The sequence below is a fragment of the Rhamphochromis sp. 'chilingali' genome, assembly GCF_963969265.1.
Source record: "Rhamphochromis sp. 'chilingali' genome assembly, chromosome: 15".
NCBI classification, from domain to species: Eukaryota; Metazoa; Chordata; class Actinopteri; order Cichliformes; family Cichlidae; genus Rhamphochromis; species Rhamphochromis sp. 'chilingali'.
The window spans coordinates 36,069,053-36,087,083 of record NC_137942.1 but is presented as its reverse complement, the minus strand read 5'-3'; the positions used below and the strand labels follow the sequence as shown (position 1 = coordinate 36,087,083).

The 18,031-nt window shown below is 42.4% G+C and overlaps 1 protein-coding gene across 2 annotated transcripts in view; it reads left to right on the top strand.

Moving 5' to 3' along the window:
* LOC308412148 (actin-related protein 2/3 complex subunit 1A-A) overlaps positions 1-14,394 on the top strand; it is a 32,939-nt gene extending 18,545 nt beyond the window's left edge. The window contains exons 6-10 of one of the 2 annotated variants that reach the window (XM_080906288.1): positions 1,708-1,914; positions 2,065-2,140; positions 2,427-2,617; positions 13,624-13,714; positions 14,233-14,394. In XM_080906288.1, coding sequence (XP_080762414.1) covers positions 1,708-1,914; positions 2,065-2,140; positions 2,427-2,617; positions 13,624-13,714; positions 14,233-14,238 — 571 coding nt within the window. In that variant the 3' untranslated portion in view covers positions 14,239-14,394. Of the gene's footprint in view, positions 1-1,707; positions 1,915-2,064; positions 2,141-2,426; positions 2,618-3,240; positions 3,332-3,849; positions 5,292-13,623; positions 13,715-14,232 lie in introns of those variants that run through there. The other variant, XM_080906287.1, reaches the window with a different exon arrangement.
* The last annotated feature ends 3,637 nt before the right edge of the window (positions 14,395-18,031 follow it).

Here is an 18,031-nt window from a genome sequence, read left to right as displayed (position 1 = left end):
GGTAGTGCACGTCATCTGCCAATCGGAAGGTTGGTGGGTCAATTACTGGTTCCCCCAGTCTGCATGCCAAATATCCTTGGGCAAGATACTAACCCCCATGCAACCATTGGAGTATGAATGTGCATGAGTGTGAGAGGCATAGAGTACTTGTGTGAATGGGTGAGTATGGGTGAATGCGGCGTGTTGTATAGAGCGCTTTGAGTACTCCAGGACAGTAGAAAAGCGCTATATAAGAATCAGTCCATTTACACAAAGTTTGACTAAGTCTAGAGTTAGCAGGTGTTGGGAATTTCAGTTTAAAGCCATGATCAGGATAAAGAAGACACATTACTTTCATAAGAAAGTGTGCCAAATCATCTCTGGCAGTGCCAGTTTGACTGTTGTTTGGTGTCATTCATTGAACTGGATCATTGAAGTCTGAATTACCATACATAGCCACAACAGCCTGTTACCTCCTCCTAATGCTGGTCACTGGCTTGGTCACACACTGCTGTGGATCGGCGTCCCATTCTTCAACCAGCATTTGTCTCTCTTGCGCAAACATCGCATCCAAACTGATCCCGCAAATGTTCAATGTGGTTGTGGTCAGGACTGCAGGTAGGCCAATCGACCCACTCTCCTCCCGAGTTCTGGAGGTTTCTGGTAAACTGCGCTCTGTGGGGACGAGCACTGTCATCTTGGAGAATAGAGTTTGGTCCCGGACTGTGGAGATATGGGATTGCCTGGTGGCACAACCTCATCTCGATACCTCTCAGCATTGAAACTGCCTCCAGTGAGGAGAAGCCTCGCCACCACCATCGCACTGCCTCAACCAAAATCTCTGGCTGGTGAAGAAATCAGCTCAGTGTTCTTTGCGTCTTCACACTACCATACAATCCAACTGCTGTAGGCAGAATCTGGACTCATCGCTAATGTTCCTCCACATGTTCAAGTCCAGTGCATGTGTCGCCAGCACCACTGCAACTGGTCCTGACAGTGAAGGGCAGCCATAGCAGACCTCCTGGCTCGCCTGGCTGACAGGGTGAGGAAATGGTCTTCTTGTCGTGTCATCTTCTTGGCATGCCCACTTCACAGCCTATCTTCGACATCCTGCATTACATGGAGCTTGACCATCAGTTTATAGATGGTACTAGGGATCACGCGAAATAATGTTGCAGCTCGGTTTTGCAGAACACCAGCTTGAATTTGCCTGATCAGTCAAACATGGCATACTTGGATGAGAAGCAAACTGACTGTTGTAGCCAGTGTTGCTAGTCTGGTGTCGATTAATCACCTTATTGTCACCAGAAGCTCAAAACAAAAGTCAGTAGCAGAATAAGTTTTCAATGGCACAGCCCAAATACTCAACTCTGCTGCATAAGTCACACATTCTCCTTAAAGATGTAGCACCATTTAAGGAGAAATAAATAACTGCCATCAAGCATCAATCTGGTTTTTGTGCTAAGTTTAATTTTATACTATATTTGCTTTAACCTAATATTGTTTTGTGTAAAAATGTTTAAATAATAAAAGTAAAAAGTCAGATATGTCAAGCATGAAAGGCAACCACAAGGTTTTATGTTATAAAATAATGTCAGTACACTTGAACCAAAGATGTCTTATTCATTTTGGTTATGGGCCATACAGGCTTTATGGGTAATGAAAAAGTAGACAAAACACACTGATTCACTATTTAAGAACTAACAAAGAGATATTTGTGTTTCCCAGGATTTTCTCAACCTACATCAAGGACATTGAGGAAAAGCCCGGGCCCACTGCCTGGGGGGCCAAGATGCCTTTTGGGGAGATGATGCTGGAGCATAAAGACTGTGGTGGGTGGGTACACAGTGTTTCCTTCTCTCCCAGTGGAGACCAGTTGGCCTGGGTGGCCCACAACAGCAGCATCAGTGTCGCTGATGCCACACAGGGGAAGGAGTAAGTATTGCTACCGAACCACTTACTTCATTAATATGAGGAGTATTATTTTATTCACTTAAACATATAGCCATTACTGTAAACCTTTCCTTGTATATAGGAGTGCCACAGGTGCATGACCTTATATCATTTCACCTGTTCGCCTGTTAGGGTAATCCAGCTGACCAGTGACAGCCTGCCACTGCTGAGCGTCCTCTATATCAGCCCTACTGAGATTGTTGCTGCGGTAACTATGCCCCGCTCCATGTGTTTGTCTGTGTAAATCAAAATTATTCAACTGTGTAAAGATGTAAAATCTCCATATTATCAGTAGGTTAAATGACTCTGAGTCATGTGAAAGGCATGTTCAAGACAGAAAGACAAAACTGAAGCCTTGACAAATAAAACAAAAAAAATTATACTAAATTGTGTCTGAGCTTTGCTGCTCCATGGCCATTGGTCACACAATATCACATTGAAAAACCGAATATCCAAAATGATCAGATATTCTTTTGTGCTTTTTCTGCACCCAGGGACATGACTGTTGCCCCTACCAGTACACGTATAAGGGCCCACGCTCTCTGGAGTTTGTGAAGAAGCTTGATATCCCAAAGCAGACCTCCAAAGGGAATATGTCAGCAATGCAACACTTTCGCAACCTGGACAAAAAGGCCACTGACGAGGAAACCGGTGACCTGGACGCACTTCATCAAAACAGCATCACGTGAGGAATACTGCTTTTTAATTTGAAAAGGCACAATAACCTTTGCTGAGGAGGTTCTGTTCTTAAACAACTGAGTGAAGGAAGCATGTTTTAAATATTTTATACTATTTGTCATCCTACAGCTCTCACCCACTTTATTTTCTGCCAACATTTCCAAAGCTGAGTGTTTCTTCTTCACTCACTATGTGTTGATAGACCTCTCTCTGTTTAATCATTAGTTATTATTAATCTCTGGCTCCCAAACCAATCACAGCAGATGGCCCCGCCCCTCCCTGAGCCTGGTTCTGCTGGAGGTTTCTTCCTGTTAAAAGGGAGTTTTTCCTTCCCACTGTCGCCAAAGTGCTTGCTCATAGGGGGTCATATGATTGTTGTGGTTTCTCTCTATTATTTACAAAGTAAAGTGTGCTGAGGTGACTGTTGTTGTGATTTGGTGCTATGTAAATACAATTCAAGTGAACTGACAAATTAAAATGGAAACTGATTTTAAAACCATCATTAATACCCGTTGATCTCACTTTGCTCACAGAAGAGCATCTGTTAGTACGCGTCAGACATTTTGTCTGTCCAAATATTTTCACCTATGTTGTCATTTCCTTTCTTAGCTGTTACTTTGTGCTCTGCAGGCAGCTGCGTATTGTATCACTGGACAAAGCCAAAGTTGTGCAGTACAGCAGTGTGGGTCTGGATGGAGCTATGGTGATCTGGGATTTTAAGGTACTGTCTTCAGTAAAAATACAAAAAGATGAAGTGGATGTAGTAATTATTTTTGAAACAATCTTTTTTGAATCGCTCTGATGATGAGAAACTGAGCAAGCTCAGCTCACTGAAGTCGGGCTTCTCGATGAAGTAAAAGTAGGATGCACACATTTAGTGCAAATTTACCAATGTTTCTTAAATATCTCACATTACAGGCTCAGACCAGTTTTCTGATTTCAGATCTCCAAAACACTCAAAGTGATTTGTCGCTGCACTTGAATGTAAATTTGAATTGTTAAATTTGTTACTAAGAGTTATATAAACCTTAGAAGGCTGGGAAATATGAATTTCATGCCTGAGAGTATTAATGGAGATCCACACTGATAATACACTCAGGTGTATTGGATCTCTGTGCTCAGTGTTAGCCATCAGCTATAATGGAACAAGAAACACATAATTTGATGATCCTTGTGTGTCATTCACATCTTAAAGGCTCATATGTTCTAATATGCTTTTGTTTTTGCTCTCCTTTGCAGCCCTGACTCCACATTTGTCCTTGAGCTGAGTCAGAGATCAAACACATCCTTGGTTCATTCATTCATCTGTGTTTTCCAGTAACTGGGAAATGCTGTTAGCACATGTGATTTGTGATATTTGACAAAAAACTCATTGTTTACTAAAATAAATGGGTAATGTATTGCCTGTTGTGGATCCACTGTGCTTTACATAACTTACTCTGCCAGTACATATGGAGGCCAGTGTAGCTAATCCTGTGTTACGGCTGGTTTCCTTGACTTTAGGGTTTTAGACCTGCGGTCATGTATTTGGCGCAAACTGGACTTTAAATTCAGACCCAGCACACCAGAAGTTTAAAAGCTTTATTTACAGACTAAGTGTAACTTACTGAGAACAAACAGGAGACTGGTATGGCAAAACTGACTGTGGGAACTAAAGCAGAAGCTCATTTGAGTGAGGAGAAACAATGGTAGCTGGGACTGGGAAAAGTGTGGAAGACTTGCTAAACTGTTTTGGGTACATCTGGTTATCTCACTCGAGGGAGTTCCAGAACAGAAACTTCGGAGGGATCTGAGGAGAGCCCACAGGTTTCCAGACAGGGAGAGTGAATAAGCTGTTGAGTTATAGGTAATACGGTTATTAAGGCCCCATAATACTGGCTGGACTCTCGTTGCATGGGACCATCAAGCTTGCTGTGTTGTGGGTGTCTCACACCAATGTTGACATCACATCATGTGTCGCGTGATTAGAAAATTACCTTCACTCTAGTTGGATACCTTCAAGTGGGGATGTTCTGGTGACTAATTTCTAACCATGGAAAAGAATGAGACTAAATGACAGGTCTTTGGTAAACGGCCTGTATTTGTATAGCGCTTTACTAGTCCCTAAGGACCCCAAAGCGCTTTACATATCCAGTCATCCACACATTCACACACACATTCACACACTGGTGATGGCAGCTACATTGTAGCCACAGCCACCCTGGGGTGCACTGACAGAGGCGAGGCTGCCGGACACTGGCGCCACCGGGCCCTCTGACCACCACCAGTAGGCAACGGGTGAAGTGTCTTGCCCAAGGACACAACGACAGAGACTGTCCAAGCCGGGGCTCGAACCAGCAACCTTCCGATTACAAGGCGAACTCCCAACTCTTGAGCCATGATCGCCCAGGTCTATAACTAAGAGACACTCAGATATGAAGTTAAATTTGAGAACTGTTTAATTGGAGATAAATTATCTGAATTTCAGGAGTGGGACCACGCCTCCAAACAGGCCCCTTCCGTGTCTTATCTATATATGGTTGATTTCATTGGTTTAGATGTCCACTTGGTCAAAAAACAAACAATGATCTTAGTCTCACTATCAGCCAATAGTAAGAGGCAGATAAACCTTTGACCTTAGCCCCGAACTGTTCTTATTTTACGTCTTTGTGGGAGGGTTTTTCTTCTCCATGGTCTGGATGACCGACCTCTGAAATACCTGCAATAAAACTGAAATTAAAGTTATTTCTAATGGAGAAAGCCATCGCCTTTGATTTGGGTACTCATCCACACATTAACAGCTCCATATTTCTTCCAAATTGGAGCATTCTTCTACCCTACCAACATCTGGTGACAAATGACCAGGCCTCCAGTCCAAGTCCAAGGCAGAGAAGGAGGCCTCTGGACATGAGGATGGAGACCACTGTTCCCCTGGAGTTCTTCAAATTCTTATAACCAAAGGACAAACCAGCTTTTCCAACACTTCTTAACATGTCATAAGGCTGTGTTACCTGAGTCACACTTTGAGGACCATTTACAGTGCATGGAAAAAAGACAGAAGTCTTTTCCATGCACTGTCTTAGAGTCTTAGTCCTTCCCTGCAGTGGTGTGAGGAGAAGCATGAGGACACTCCAGGTGAGAGGAGTTAATGCAACAGGTATTTAAAAGAAATGAGACATTCTTGACGAGTCATTGTAATGTAATGTTAAACAGGTCACCTTGTTGTATTTTATGATGTTAGGTGGTCAAATTCTCTAAAAGGCAGAATAACAACAGTAGAACGCAGTAAAAGAGACATATGAGTTGTAATTTGTACCTTGAAAGAATGTGATGTATAAGAGAGCTACTGTAAATTCAACAGAGTTCAACAAGCTATGGAGACATTAGACACCTTTATTATTGGACTGTATGCCTTGGCTGAAAACAGCAACTATAGTGCTTTGCATGACAAATTTATCAGACATCATACAGTGGTAGGACTGAAGTAAACCTGCCTATCTGAGCTGCTGGATAAAGACTTAACTCTGCAGTCCAAAGCTGTCAACACAGCAAGGCAGTCTGAAGCCATTAAAAGTCAGCAAACTGACCTGACGGTGGATAATAACTGGGACACTGATCCAGTGACCATTACGCAGAAGATGTAAAAGCAATCACCACACAAAACCCTACATCAAACACCTGCTGAATGACGGCATGCTACAGATGTGCCAGCTTCCCCAACTATTGGAAATCAAGTAATGAGGTGACAAGATATAACTGCAGCAAGAGAGGACGCTACAGGAAAGTGTGTCCATGCTAAATGGACTGGTTCTTATAGAACTCTTTTCTACTCTGAGCTTTACATTTTACACAATCCCTCAGTCGCCTATTCCCTCAAGCACTTTTTTTTCTATGCTCTTTCTATGTAGGTGCTTCTATGTACCATTCACACACATGCATACTCCGATAGAAGCATCAGAGAGCATGTTGGGGTTAGTATCTTGCCCACTGAGACTGGTGCACGCAGGCAAATCGAACCACCTGCTCTACCATCTGAGCTACAGTCACCACAGAGCCAAATCTTCTGCTTCATCGCAAAAACAAGAATGTCCCCCCCCCCCTCCTCTCTGGACATACAATCACTTGATGTCCAGCCCAATGGCGTGTCCAGCGGGGTGGCCTGGGGGAGCACAGGCCACCCCCCAAACCAGACTGGCCACCCCAGGTGCCACCCCAAAGGCAAAACAATAAAATTCAATCAAATATCAAATGTCCGATTATGTTTTCACGGTGACGCTCAGATATCCGAGTGTAAGTGAATGCAGCATCGCTTCTGCGCTATGTGCATCACGTTAGCAAAGGTAGGAGAGCCAAGCACGAAAGATGGCACCGCAGGAAACAATTTTTCGGTGAAAGAAAATGAGGACAGAATAAATGTCCCGGTAAGTAATATTAAGTTTGTTGAGTTTAGTAAACTTCGGTGAAATTAGAATACCAAGGAAAAAATAACACTTAAAGAATTATTGCAGCCGTGGAATATTTCAGACAGTATGCTACTGAGGGCAGCTAACATAAGAGTTATGAGTTATAAGATGTAATCTAAGTCGTAACATTGCTGTATGGAGCTGCAGATCGGGCTTATTTGACTTATTTTTTATTTTTTTTGTAACGGCATGAACAATGAGAGGTGGTGGATTGGCCAGATGCAGGTCGATGTGTAGAAATAACTCCGTTGTTTGGTGGTGGCTATGGCGGGGCTTCCACAGAGGCAACAGGTGGATGAGGGAAGGGGAGGCAGGAGGAGAGACCCGAAGCGGCCACCAGTCCGAGTGTCAGGTGAACTGAACTTCAGGTAAGAAGTTATGAGCTGCAGTCTATCTGGGTCAGATATAAACCAAGTTTAGGTGGAGTTTATTTTCATGTTGCTGACTTTTTACTGTCAGTTGCAATAACTCATACTGCGTTCTAGCCAGTTTGACGGAGTTTTTATACAGCTGGGTGGTGCTATGATGTTACTGATAGTGAACTTTATTTTATTCATAAGGTTAGTTAGTAGAGTTGCCAACGGCTCCTTAAAAAAATGGAATGGTCCCTCATTCAGAGAAAATATTACACGTTTCGTATTGAGCTGAGAAGAGACGCAGTTTGTCCCGGACTTTAGCTAGAATGGAAAAAAGACACAAAGCTGGATTTATTCTGTCGTTACGCTGCACAGCTGCCTCTTCTCTCATTCTCTCCCCTCCCTCTCCTGTTGCTACTTCAATCATGAAACTGATCAATGATCAGCTGATCGGCTTTTCTCTCTTGTTTATCGCCCACTTTGTGCCAGAAAGAGGAAACCAGCGGATGTCGCGCTAAACAACAGCAGCACGTTTAAGCTTGATCAGCTGTTGTTAGAATGTATTTAATATTAATTTCTAGTATCAGCTGATGTTTGCTGGAGCCACAGCTGTAAAGCTGCTGGTCATGATGTCGGTTTGGATATGTGGTGAGAGGGAAACATGAAGATGAAACCAGGAGATGTCCTTACTGAACCATCAGAGCTGAACAGGTGATGGAGAAACAGGTTTACCTTTTAGGTGACATGAATGAGTTGAAGGGAAGTTATGAACTGTTTCTGAGAGACAAATAACACCAGGATCCTTTTCTAAGTAGCTGACAGCTGGTAACTGTGCAGGGGCGGGTCTAGCAAAGTGTTGCCAGGGGGCAGGTAGGGCATTAACAGGGAGAGGGGGGCACAAAGAAATACTTTTCTTTCTTATTCTCATTTAAAATATCTCGCTTTTATTAAATAATTATCTGAATCTTACAACCAAAGTTTTTATCTGACGTAAAATGTATAGAAATCATACATATACCAACAAGACTGTACATCACTGTCACAACAGCATTTGTTTTCAGTCAAAGTCTTTATGGCTTTAATACCTGGTGGGTCGGTCTGTAGTAAAAATGCCCAATTTTTTTGTCCCAGTCCAGCCCTGCAGGTTAATACTGGCAGTGTCACCATGCCAGCTGACTGTATCTTATCATCAGCCAGTGTTGTTCTTTATCAATATTACCAAAGTTTACCATAAGGCAGCATAGAAAGTATTTACTTGCTTTCAGGTTTTATTCAAATATTAGTCTTTTCAGTTGTTTCTCCACTTTTTTCCTGTTTCAAAATCAAACACCAGTTTGTGAGAAGATTATCTTCTTTTTTTAACAGGCAGATAAAGTTTTGCATTGGCATTGGCTAATTTGTCAATTGTTTGTTACAAATGTTCGTATTTTAATTTTCAAAAATGTTTTTGCCCAAAACATATGTGCACTATATGTCAGTAAAAATACTATGCAAATATTGATGTCCTTGACTGCTGAGTAAACACTGACAAAGCACTGATTGTATCTCTTGTACTTTATCAACGCAGTATCTAAAAACTTTGCACCGTAGTGGTTAAAATCTCATTCTAATAAGAGTTAAAAGTGCATTTGGTTATTAGGTTTATAGGGTTATTGAATTATGGTTAAGGGTTGGTAGAATTTTTTTTTTAAACATTATCTGCCAATTAAATCTGCCACCCTTCTCCAAATCTGTGCCCCTACCTGGCCCCCCCAACAAAAATTTTCTAGACACGCCACTGGTCCAGCCACACCTTATCACCTTCTCCTTCTCCCACTTTTTCACATAAACACTTTAAGAAAAGTTTTAACATATCATTCCATTTCCGTCTTTTCTATGCTGTACTTAAATATGACTGGCAGGGCGTGGTCTGCGGCGCCACTGCATGGCATCTACAGTCACGCCTCACCGGCATAAAAAGTTTTGCTTTTTGTCTGTCGTGGTTGTTGTTGGTATGTTGAGCTGGCAGGGGGTTGGCTGCAGCTGTGGTGTGAACAGCAACTGTGTGAGATTTAATAAACGATGCATAAAAGCATAAAAATGTCACCGGGTCTGCCGTGGTTTGTTACAATGACATGTCAATAATTCCAGTACATATGAGTATATCGTGTGTTTCATTCAGTTTATGCAATTTCACTTCAATTAGATTTATTATTAGCTCACATGACCATTTCAGCATAACCTCTTTTTAAAACAGTGAAATACTTCATCTCACATTTTTGTTCAACACTCTGTGTTTTGTCATTTACAATATACCGAATCCATTTTCTTCTATTGAATCATACATGTTAGCCGTTCTTGAAATCAAATGCAACAGGTGTGAATTTATGAAAATGGTGAGGAAATCAAAAAGCACAAGCGTAGATCAAAAAATTAAATGTCTTAACCAGATGGATGGTGGCAGAAGTGTCCCTAGCGGGACTGTCTATTGAGGACATCAAAGACATCTACCTATTCTGAACCATGATAACTGGGTTCGTGCTGATTGGAACTGGCTTGGCCCTGGCTAATCGGAAATTGAAGAAAGCAGTTACAGCTGTTCAAAACCCCACAAGGCTAGCTGCAATGATCGAAGGGCTGGGACGAGCTGTGAGTACTAACACCGTTCTTATGCAACGCAATGTGGGAAAGATCCTGGCGTAGCTCACGGCTCTTCAACAGGAAATTGATACACCTGCGAACCAGTGATGGATATTCTGTTCGTCCTAAACAACATGACCACCATGATCATCTCACTGTGGCAGGCAACTGCAAGTGACAAATAAAGGGTTTAATCAATCAATCATGCTGCTTGCAAAAATTAAGTCTTGAAAATGAACAAACTCCATGCTCGGATATCCAAGCTAAAAGACATTCAGGAGTGCTCCATACTGTGTTTCTGTGAAACCTGGCCGGGGGAGAGGACACCTGATACGGCAATATCACCAGATGGCTATATGGTGTTCAGAGCGGACCAAAGCTGTACGGGCACCGGCAAGAGCCGCAGCGGAGGAATTGCCGCCCTCGTCAAGCAATCATGGTGTACTGACTGTAAGATAACTTCAAAATCCTGCCCTGAAAATGTGGAATTTCTGACTGTGAGGTTAAGGCCTTTTTACTTGCCTGGAGAACTGGAGTGCATCATTGTGAGTGTTGGATATAAGGAGGCTGAGATGAGGGGGCTGCACGACATGATAAATGAGCATGAAAATTAACATGTTGACTTGGCCCTGGCTGAATTGTTCTGGGAGACTTTTATCGTTGTCATTTCCAGAAAAATATGCCTGAACTGCATCAGTTTGTAACCTTTCCACCAGGGGAAATAAATCACATCTACAACGAAAAGCTCAAGACGAAGCCCGTCACAGTCAGGACTATTAACAACTGGACTGACAGTGCAAAAGCCAGCCTGCGGGGCTGCTTAGAGGCTACAGGCTGGAGCATCTTCAAAGGAACAGCTAACGACATCCACGAGTACACAGAGACTGTGAGCGACTACACAAACTGGTGTACGTCTGTTTGTGCCCCTCCCAGGACTGTGCGTAGGGTCCCCAACCAAAACCCTGGTTTAATGGAGACATTAAACTGAAAATCAGGGAGAGGAGGGAGGGCTTCAAGGCAGGAAATTAGGTGGAGTAAAAGAGAGCCTGCTACTAACTGCAAAAACCATCAGAGCAGCAAAGAGGCCCACTCAGAAAAGCTTAAAGGCTAATACCTCAACAACAACATACGCAGCATGTGGCAGGGAATTCAAGCTGTCACAACCTACAGGGGAACCACAACAACCACAGACCCCCGAGACACCACCCTTCCAGACAGCCTCAACACCTTCTGTGCCAGGTTTGACAGAGTGAACACAGACGCTCCATCAAAGACCTCCTGTGACCCCACAGATAGCGTCTTTCAGGTGACACACACACAGGTCCTGAAAGCTCTGAATAAGGGGAATCCCTGCAAGGCTGTGGGACCCTGGGAGTTCCTCCCAGAGTACTGAAGGCCTGTGGGGAACAACTAGCTGGTGTGTACTCTGACATCTTCAACCTGTCACTTTCCCACGTATTTTTAAATCCTCTATCATCATACCAGTTCCCAAAAGACCAGACACCTCCACTCTGAATGACTTCAGGCCAGTGGCACTCACACCAGTCGTCACATCAATCACATGGTCCCAGACACTATACACCCCCTCCAGTTTGCATACTGTCCCCATCGATCAGTGGATGATGCAACAGCAATAGCCCTGAAATACGTTTGGCTCTCGGCGAAGGCGGTCGCACTTTTCTCCTCTCCTCCTTCCCCTTAGCTTCCCTGCTTAGCCTCTTGTGTCCTTGTCTTGTCTTGTGTTTTTACTTTCCCTGGAACAATCTCTCACAGTCGGTCTCTAAAACCTAAAAGAGAATTATGGATTTGATCAGCTGGTCTCTGAATGCTATTGACACCCTTTTCTCAACAAGAAGTCTGGGCTCAGGAGAGCTTTCTAAGAAAGCCCTCCACAAAGCCAGAACATCTTACTATTCATCACTGATTGAAGAAAATAAGAACAACCCTAGGTTTCTCTTCAGCTCTGTAGCCAGGCTGACAAAAAGTCAGAGCTCTTTTGAGCCAACCATCCCTTTAACGTTAACTAGTAATGACTTCATGAACTTCTTCACAAATAAAATTTTAATCATTAGAGAAAAAATTACCAGTAATCATCCCACAGATGTAATATTATCTACAGCTACTCTTAGTACCATTGATGTTAAGTTAGACTCTTTTTCTCCAATTGATCTTTCTGAGTTAACTTCAATAATTACTTCCTCCAAACCATCAACGTGTCTTTTAGACCCCATTCCTACAAAACTGCTCAAAGAAGTCCTGCCATTAATTAATGCTTCCATCTTAAATATGATCAACCTATCTCTAATAATCAGCTATGTACCACAGGCCTTCAAGCTGGCTGTAGTTAAACCTTTACTCAAAAAGCATCTCTAGACCCAGCAGTCTTAGCTAATTATAGGCCAATCTCCAACCTTCCTTTATATCAAACATCCTTGAAAGAGTAGTTGTCAAACAGCTAACAGATCATCTGCAGAGGTTTATTTGAAGAGTTTCAGTCTTGGTCTCGTCATGTTTGATTACTCCCTGCTATGTTCCCCTATTGTTTCCCATTCCCCCATTATCCCTCTGTGTCTATTTGTAGGTGCTCCCAGTTTAGGTTTAGTTTAGTTTTTGCCATGTTCTGTTTTTGTTTTCTGTCCCCACCGCAGATGAAAGCTTATTCACAGTTAAGTTTGTTGTCAGTGTCTGCACTTGGGTCCTATTTCTCTCCACACCTTTCCCTTACAGCCTCTTGATGTGATTTGGTGGTATATAAATAAAACTGAACTGAATTAAAACATTTATTTTCCTTCTTCCTTTCTTCAGTGACCATTGGTCTTCAGTTACTTACTGTCACCCGGTTGCAAGGAAACTTTGTTGTAATTGGGGTAATTCATTCTTTTGTTACCGCTCGCAGAGACTATTGTAATTCTTTATATGTTGGCTCTGTTCAGTCATTACTTTGTTGAATGCAGGTCATACAAAGAGAAGCAGCTCAACTTTTCACAGGAAGGAAATGTTAAACTGTATCTTATAATGAACTGGAAGCCAGTGTAAAAAGTCAAATTTACACGTATGTGAACACACAGTTTAACATTTTATTCCTTGTTTTTAAGAATCTGAGAGGTTTAGGCTTAGGAGATTTAACAGACCTCTCTGCATTGAATCATACCTGTTATTAACCTCTGTCTCTCTTCCACAGCATGTCTTTATCCTGTCTTCCTTCTCTCACCCCAACCAATCACAGCAGATGGCCCCGCCCCTCCCTGAGCCTGGTTCTGCTGGAGGTTTCTTCCTGTTAAAAGGGAGTTTTTCCTTCCCACTGTCGCCAAAGTGCTTGCTCATAGGGGGTCATATGATTGTTGTGGTTTCTCTCTATTATTTACAAAGTAAAGTGTGCTGAGGTGACTGTTGTTGTGATTTGGTGCTATGTAAATACAATTCAAGTGAACTGACAAATTAAAATGGAAACTGATTTTAAAACCATCATTAATACCCGTTGATCTCACTTTGCTCACAGAAGAGCATCTGTTAGTACGCGTCAGACATTTTGTCTGTCCAAATATTTTCACCTATGTTGTCATTTCCTTTCTTAGCTGTTACTTTGTGCTCTGCAGGCAGCTGCGTATTGTATCACTGGACAAAGCCAAAGTTGTGCAGTACAGCAGCGTGGGTCTGGATGGAGCTATGGTGATCTGGGATTTTAAGGTACTGTCTTCAGTAAAAATACAAAAAGATGAAGTGGATGTAGTAATTATTTTTGAAACAATCTTTTTTGAATCGCTCTGATGATGAGAAACTGAGCAAGCTCAGCTCACTGAAGTCGGGCTTCTCGATGAAGTAAAAGTAGGATGCACACATTTAGTGCAAATTTACCAATGTTTCTTAAATATCTCACATTACAGGCTCAGACCAGTTTTCTGATTTCAGATCTCCAAAACACTCAAAGTGATTTGTCGCTGCACTTGAATGTAAATTTGAATTGTTAAATTTGTTACTAAGAGTTATATAAACCTTAGAAGGCTGGGAAATATGAATTTCATGCCTGAGAGTATTAATGGAGATCCACACTGATAATACACTCAGGTGTATTGGATCTCTGTGCTCAGTGTTAGCCATCAGCTATAATGGAACAAGAAACACATAATTTGATGATCCTTGTGTGTCATTCACTTCTTAAAGGCTCATATGTTCTAATATGCTTTTGTTTTTGCTCTCCTTTGCAGCCCTGACTCCACATTTGTCCTTGAGCTGAGTCAGAGATCAAACACATCCTTGGTTCATTCATTCATCTGTGTTTTCCAGTAACTGGGAAATGCTGTTAGCACATGTGATTTGTGATATTTGACAAAAAACTCATTGTTTACTAAAATAAATGGGTAATGTATTGCCTGTTGTGGATCCACTGTGCTTTACATAACTTACTCTGCCAGTACATATGGAGGCCAGTGTAGCTAATCCTGTGTTACGGCTGGTTTCCTTGACTTTAGGGTTTTAGACCTGCGGTCATGTATTTGGCGCAAACTGGACTTTAAATTCAGACCCAGCACACCAGAAGTTTAAAAGCTTTATTTACAGACTAAGTGTAACTTACTGAGAACAAACAGGAGACTGGTATGGCAAAACTGACTGTGGGAACTAAAGCAGAAGCTCATTTGAGTGAGGAGAAACAATGGTAGCTGGGACTGGGAAAAGTGTGGAAGACTTGCTAAACTGTTTTGGGTACATCTGGTTATCTCACTCGAGGGAGTTCCAGAACAGAAACTTCGGAGGGATCTGAGGAGAGCCCACAGGTTTCCAGACAGGGAGAGTGAATAAGCTGTTGAGTTATAGGTAATACGGTTATTAAGGCCCCATAATACTGGCTGGACTCTCGTTGCATGGGACCATCAAGCTTGCTGTGTTGTGGGTGTCTCACACCAATGTTGACATCACATCATGTGTCGCGTGATTAGAAAATTACCTTCACTCTAGTTGGATACCTTCAAGTGGGGATGTTCTTTTGTTACCGCTCGCAGAGACTATTGTAATTCTTTATATGTTGGCTCTGTTCAGTCATTACTTTGTTGAATGCAGGTCATACAAAGAGAAGCAGCTCAACTTTTCACAGGAAGGAAATGTTAAACTGTATCTTATAATGAACTGGAAGCCAGTGTAAAAAGTCAAATTTACACGTATGTGAACACACAGTTTAACATTTTATTCCTTGTTTTTAAGAATCTGAGAGGTTTAGGCTTAGGAGATTTAACAGACCTCTCTGCATTGAATCATATCTGTTATTAACCTCTGTCTCTCTTCCACAGCATGTCTTTATCCTGTCTTCCTTCTCTCACCCCAACCAATCACAGCAGATGGCCCCGCCCCTCCCTGAGCCTGGTTCTGCCGGAGGTTTCTTCCTGTTAAAAGGGAGTTTTTCCTTCCCACTGTCGCCAAAGTGCTGCTCATAGGGGGTCATATGATTGTTGGGTTTTGCTCTGTATCTATTATTGTAGGATCTACTGTACAGTATAAAGCGCCTTGAGGCGACTGTTGTTGTGATTTGGCGTTGTTTACATAAAATTGAATTGAATTAAATTGAATTGAATTTAGGCTCCACCTTACTTTACTGAATTTTTGCAACCCTGCACTCCAACCAGAGAACCTAGGTCTATGAACCAACTTCTATCCTAGATATCTCCTCCAGCTTATCTGGGAGAACACAAGGCGTTTACAGATGAGCTGAGAGATATAACCTCTCCAGTATGTCCTGGGTCTGCCCCAGGGCCTTCTTTCAGTGTGATATGTCCGGAAATGTAGAGAAGTGTGGGGATCGGTCTGCCAGGGACTCCACCCTTGGCGGCCACCAGACACAGCAGTAGGCCGCCCTTCTGTAGGCCTACTGCACCTGTAGGCCTACAGAAGGGCGGGACCATGTCTACTCTTCAGGCTGACAGGTCAAACAATGTAAAGCATCTCAAAGGTCAGGAAAAAAAACACACATTGAAACAAATGCTTAAGTCTTAAACTCTTGCAAATTAATAATCCACACAAATCAGGCAACCACACATTCTGTATAAGCAAAATGTACTTATTTGTTATGTATGTTGTATTTTCATAATTAATTGATTGCAACAGATTTTTTTCTCACAACATTTTTAAGGGAGTGGTGCTGTAGCGCCCTCTATTGATGAGCCAGCACCAGTAAAGTAGCTTAACTGCACATTTAATCCCCAGATAGCTCAATATGAGAATAAGAAATGCAATGACAAAACTATATGTAAATGGCCTGTATTTATATAGCGCTTTACTAGTCCCTAAGGACCCCAAAGCGCTTTACATATCCAGTCATCCACCCATTCACACACACATTCACACACTGGTGATGGCAGCTACATTGTAGCCACAGCTGCCCTGGGGCGCACTGACAGAGGCGAGGCTGCCGGACACTGGCGCCACCGGGCCCTCTGACCACCACCAGTAGGCAACGGGTGAAGTGTCTTGCCTAAGGACACAACGACCGAGACTGTCCGAGCCGGGACTCGAACCAGCAACCTTCCGATTACAAGGCGAACTCCCAACTCTTGAGCCACGATCACCCCATGTCTCAGTTTATCTGCATGATAAAGAAATGCTGCTGTGGTTAATGAAAGAAATCTGTTTGCTCTTTGAACTTAAAATATAAGAAATTAATATATAAAATCACTGATAATTCTGGTAGCTCATTACCCAGACTGCCCCATAAATATAAAGTGGAACATTTGTTTTTAATTCACAGAGAATGTCCTATTATATGTTTTTATTTTGATGTGGATACATTGTAAAAAAAATCCTGACATTTCTAAATTTAAAAAGATTACATGTCGTTCATGCAACGTCCTTAAGTGTAAGAGGAGTCATATGGGGATGCTGTGATCCTGTGGTCCTTGTCTGCATTTTGTAGGACATTCACCTAAACTGAACTTGCTTCCAGAACAAAGGCCACCTGAGCAAAGGCATCAATATTGTTTTCTCTAATAATCTCTAAGTTCTGAGAATTTGCTCCTTCTTCTTTCTGTGTTTGTTTTTCTGACACTTTTCAGAAATAATACTGACTGAGGTCTCAGAGTGTCCTGAAATATATTATAACAGTATACTATTACAGGCCATTGGGTCTAGGGTGAACTGTTAATAAAAATAAAGATTGTGTTGTAACTTAGGTACAGTGTAGTATATAGTATTCTAACAGGTATGACTAAGCAGTTGTGATACTGTAAGATAAGCCACATGATACTGTGATAATAATCCACTGTTGCAGAGTACACTGTGCACTCACAGAAGTGAACTCTATGGTTTCCTCTGGTAGCTATAACTCTGCCTCTGGCTTCGTTGAAACTATAGTATGTCAGCTGAGATCACTATTATGTGGACTCAAACAAAGAAGGTCTCTTTCTCTGGATTTTCTTACAGTACAGCCAGTTCCAGTTCATTTAAACAGCATTTCATGACTCAGATTTTCATGCACAAAAAAAGTGCAGATATTTTTAAGGGGTCTTTGAAACATGGATGATCTTCTATTGTCAATATGTAGATTCACTACTTTTATCAAATATTCCTTGTGTCATTTCAAATGACTGTGACAGTGACCCCAGCTCCTGACAGTCCTCTGGCAGCTCTCGCTGTTGTATAACGCTGTGGCAGGCAGGAGTAGGACCCAAATACAGGACTCACGAGCAACAAAGGGATGAACTCAGGGAGGCAGCTTTAATGCTATATCAAAACTCAAATAATACGAACAGGGGAAAAGAAAAGAAAACCTAAACAGCTAGAAACTGGCAAACTAAGAACCTAGCAGGGTGCGCTGACTTCTGGTGGAGATGGAGCTGGACCACGCGATGTGGACACCTCTGGCACAGACAGAGCTAGCTGTAGCTGTGCAGGACGCACAGCCGGCTCAGGATACTTCTCAGGCACTGACAGTAATGAGGAGTCTGTAGCTGGCTGGATAAGCTCGCCCGAGCTCCCAGCAGATGATGCAGGAGGCTAGGTTGGCTCACCTGAGCTCCCAGT